Source organism: Triticum dicoccoides, chromosome 7B (genome assembly GCF_002162155.2).
Source record: "Triticum dicoccoides isolate Atlit2015 ecotype Zavitan chromosome 7B, WEW_v2.0, whole genome shotgun sequence".
In the NCBI taxonomy this organism is placed as follows: Eukaryota; Viridiplantae; Streptophyta; class Magnoliopsida; order Poales; family Poaceae; genus Triticum; species Triticum dicoccoides.
In genome coordinates, this window is record NC_041393.1 from 189,933,867 (window position 1) to 189,938,669 (window position 4,803).

General features: G+C 47.9%; 1 protein-coding gene across 1 annotated transcript; it reads right to left on the minus strand.

Moving 5' to 3' along the window:
- Positions 1–276: 276 nt before the first annotated feature.
- Positions 277–3,777, minus strand: LOC119340143 (alpha-1,3-arabinosyltransferase XAT3-like). Its single transcript, XM_037612046.1, has 6 exons — positions 3,569–3,777; positions 2,617–2,679; positions 2,436–2,495; positions 2,245–2,319; positions 1,767–1,832; positions 277–1,678 (listed from the first exon to the last, which is right to left on the minus strand). Exons 1-6 carry the CDS (start codon positions 3,702–3,704, stop codon positions 489–491), a joined length of 1,590 nt encoding a protein of 529 aa, XP_037467943.1. The 5' UTR covers positions 3,705–3,777; the 3' UTR covers positions 277–488.
- Positions 3,778–4,803: the final 1,026 nt, after the last annotated feature.

Here is a 4,803-nt window from a genome sequence, read left to right on the forward strand (position 1 = left end):
ACCAACTTTATAGAAAAAATAACCAACATTCACAATATGAAATCAATATCAGTAGATGTGTCATGACTTAAATTTTCATATTGTATAACTTTAGCATGGTAGATGTTGATATTTTCTCATATAAATAAGGTCACTTCAAACAATTCTTATATACAGAGTAAAATGGACCAGAGGAAGTACAATTGAAGAATCCGTAGAACCTGTCGGTGAGTCTAGCACCTCGTTACCAAAAGAGTCCTTGTTTATTCACACAAACCTTTGCCATTTTTTCTCCGCTAATTAATTACCATTTCATGTGACTATTCATAATGGTCGGTTGAAAAGTACTACTCTATCTGTACCAAAATGTAAGATCATTTTAACATCATATGGTGTAAAATGTGATCTTACATTTTGTGACGGAGGGAGTAGAAACAAAGCAGCAATGAGCAAAAATTACACAGTGACGCGCATAGCATCAGGGCAGCGGACGTACGTAGTCTCTACATCTATGTAACGGTGACGTCCTGGTAGATTTGCTGCATGACCCCCGTGAAGCGATTGATGTCAAGGGTGACGTTCTGACCATCGAGGAAGATCTTCCACAGCTGGTCGAACCCCTGTTTGTGTATGGAGACGGGGTTGGTGAAGACGGGGTGGTCCCTCGGGTACACGTCCTTGAGCGTCGTCTCTTCGGCGGTCGCCTCGTACTCGACGTACCGGAGCCCCATGTCAGGCACCGTCTCGCCGAAGATGCTCCAGCACGGCCACTTCATCTCGCCCCACGGGATGATCTGCATCGCCGTGCCGTTGTGCGGGAGGAAGACCATGTTGGTGAGCCCGGCGCCGTGCACGCCCACCATCACATCGCACGAGTTCACCACCTCCGCGAAGTGGGCCATGTCGCGCACGGCCTCCGGCCCCGCCGCCACCACCTCGAAGCCGACCTCCGTGGCGGCCGCGACGGCCTCCGCGTCGTTCGTGAACGCCCTCGAGTGGCGCCGCAGCAGCATGACGAGGCGAGGCCTGCCGCCGGAGGTCCGGTTGACGGGCGTCGACCACGCGCGCTTCAGCGAGTAGGCCGACCGCAGGAAGTCCCGGAAGTCCATCAGCGTGTAGCCCTTGTGGGAGAGAACGGGGTTGATCCCTAGCTCCTTGTGGCTCTCGATGCCGACGTGCACCTTCGGGAAGCAGCGCACGTTGTCGTCGGCGTCGAAATCGATGACCGGATAGGTGGAGAGCGCGGCGAGGACGTGCCGGTACTTGGCGATCCACTTGCGGCTGTAGTCGGTGACCACGAGCTGGACGCGGCCGTCGTACTCCCGCGCCGTGTTGTAGAGAGGGATGACGATGTCCGTCACGGCGTGGAAGAAGTTGCTGCTGTAGCCGCCGGTGGAGAAGACCACCGCGGGGACGTCGTGCATCACCGTGCAGCGTGGCGGGGACATGTCCATGGCACCCGGGCCGCTCGAGCGGATGGTTACCTCTCGGGCCAGCTGCATCGTTGGCTTCTCCCACTTGCGCGGGTACGGGCGGATCGTGACCGTCCCGTTCTCCGGCCGGTAGCTGTCGTCGGACGGCGAGACCACGTAGACGGTGGCGGCCTTGCCGTGCGTACGGACGTCGCCTTCCATGGCGCAGATGTTCATGCGATAAAAGCTGAAGTTGCAACTTAGCTTGCTTCTTGGTGCTGCCACATCTGCCACAATTAATTTGAAACTTCTCTTTGGTTGTCTGCCAGAGTGCCTGCCCCAACCAAATTGTGAATGCAAATCGTGCTTCGTTACCTGAATTTACCCCAGAACCGTCTCTCACACCGTTCATGGCAAGCAACTCCGTTTGATTTTTGAGATCTGCGACAAATTACATTTGATCAATATCAGCTCCCGAAAGGTAGGCTCTGCTTCACTAGTTATCAGGTGTTGCTTGGGCTCTACTTCAGTAACTTCACTACAACACCGTACCTCAAAACATAAGGAATGCTGTAAATGCTAGTAAAACCGCACCAAGAAGAAATGGTCGAGCGTAACATAACATGGTTGACATGTGCACAAAACGCCAGATGTGGATTCTACTGATTCTGTTCTGTGATTTTTTTTTGTATTTGTTTTGGCGGTGGATCCCGATCCGCTGACTCCTTAGCTATAGCTTGTACGTAGTATAGTGTGTGTAGCAGGCGCGTGCACTGCACATGAGCCAAACTTGACTCCCGAACAAGCTAGTCTAACTTCAACCTCCGTTCTGCAGGGAGAGTCAATTAATTACCTCTGGTGGCATCGGCGACGCCGGCGGCCATCTCGTTACTTGACGCGAGAGGAGGTGGCGCTCCGACGACCGGATCTGAATTCGATGAAGGTTCGACCACATGGCAAATATTGTTGTTAACACCAATCGATGATCTGATTAGAGAAATGAAGCCTCTCTAACCAGGTTAAAGAATGTGTTTTGAGGCATACCATGCGCGGCTTTTAACCTGGCTACGTCAACTGCTTCTTGCTGCGCTACACTTTCTGTGCCTGGGACAAGGGAAGAGGACGTAACGGCCAAGTTAATTGCCAGTATTTCAGCTTAATTAGACGTGCCTGCCATGCACGAGACGAGAGTTAAAGCTAGGCATGCATGCAGATGCAGGCTTACCTGAAGACGGAACCTTGTTAACCGAATCACCTGCTGCAGGTTGGGTGAAGCTGAACTGTGCAACTGCAAAACATGGAACGCATGCAGGTCAATAGGTCATGTCGCTGTGATTGTTGGTTTTACATTTGTTACTACAAACATATCATTATTATCGAAACGAGGAAATAGTACTATCTCTCAACAGATGAACCAACAAGCTCTCGAGACCTATGCGCGCTGCAGGATGAATGAGTGAAGTAAAACGATGTCAAACCCCGATTTCTAGAGAGGTGTGCTTAAAGTATCACTAATATAATGCTGATCCCTGATCGATATTGTGATCGAACCTCAGAGTGAGGGGTCGATTTCATTGAGTACAGAAAAATCAGTACTACACGCGCTGCAATTGTCGAATCTGACTCCCCCACTCCAGTCGTTGCTTTTCTTTCTGTTAGTTCAAAAGTAGCTGCTTCAGCTTCAACCACACGAATTTGGTACTGTAATCATTGTTACGGCTCAGTTCTTATACAGATTTTGACGAAAAGATTTTAACATAAGTAATACTAGTACTTTTTTCCATTTGAACTGACGGGTAGTAGTACGTTTTACGTCTAGCTAACACACAAAACCTGCAGTACGTATGCGTATCAAGTAAACCAATAAAGGCAAATTCACACACGAAATTCTACTCATTCACTGTGCGTATCAGACTAAATTAAGGTGGTATATCAATTGCCTCCACGAAATTAAGAGCCATATATTCTCCGGAAAAGACAGTTAATGCGGAAAGATCCAGCCCCACATCGGAGAGCTGCATGCAAGCCCGTAGCTAGGTTTCGTGAAAATTACGGCACCGCACCCGCAAAATTGAGAACAGAAAACCAAAAAACCATGATGAATCGAAGAAGAACATATGCACCAGTCTGTCAGATCAAGAGAGTTGTTCGATCGTACTGTAACTTGGGGGACTTACAGAGTTGTCGTACTGTAACCTGCGGCAGGCAATCGGTCTTGAGGACGACGAGGACGACGAGAGGGAGCAGGAGCCACACCGCGAGCGCCCCTCCGCTCACGAGCTTCTTACTGCTCTCGTTGCTCCCGGCCTTCATCTCGCACCCGGCTCCTGCTCTCGCACCGGCTTCGATCTTCGCCAGCTCCAGTGGAAGATCTTCGAGCTGGTTGCGCCGGAGCTATATGTGCTGTCCGAGCGTAGTGCTCTTCTTACAAGTGAAGCATTCTCTACGTGTGTGATCTCTCCTTTTCAAACGCGTTTAATGCGCGGGATTAGTTTAATCAACGATTCTCATATCCCGTTGTGTGCTCTGGCCAGGGTTCGTTGACCTCCGGTGTCATTAAAATCCCATGCATGCACATGTATATATGCACTCTAATGGCATCATTGCCGCTGATCGGACAGAGAGCCCCTTGCAAGGCTAAGCATAGGTGTACCATGTTCTACTAGCATACTATACTATCAAAATGCATAACACGAAGTAAATAAACAGCGGAAATTCAATCTGTGTGCATCCCCACATAAGCAAATGCAAGGAAAAACATAGAGATTGTCTAGAAACCACGGAACGGCAAACATCTACTCCCTCCGTCCCAAGATTATTGTCTTAGATTTGCCTAAGACAAATCTAAAACAAGAATTTTGGGACGGAGGGAGTACTACCAGTAACTTAGATTTAAGTGTCAATGTTTAATTACATTAGGCTCGCGCACCAAAGCACAGAGCGATTCAGGTAAAACCTTCCCCACTAAGATGCCTGTGATAATTTATTTATTTTTGGATTTTGCTAAAAAATTGACATCAAACTTTTAGGCATGGCAAAAACGTCCGAGATGAAGCGAGCATGGCAAATCCAACAATGCTCAGTTTTTTGCCAGGACATGCCATGTTTGCTCGCAACAACCTAAATTGCTATCTTGTGGGTTTGATTTGCCATGCCTAAAAATTGAACGTCAGATTTTAACATTTCTGTCTTTTTTATTCAAGTTTCTAAAATGTGTCTTGTTTCCTTAGAAAAAACCAATGTCTGTCACACATTTTCTCTTTCAATTGTACTTTGTTTGTTACCAGGAAAATTACATTACTCTCATAAACTTCAGACAGTTATATTGGAAATTACTTAAGTCCACATGTTTATAACACTTCTTTTGCGGGAATGTTTATAACACTTATTTATTTAACTCTCGGAATAACAT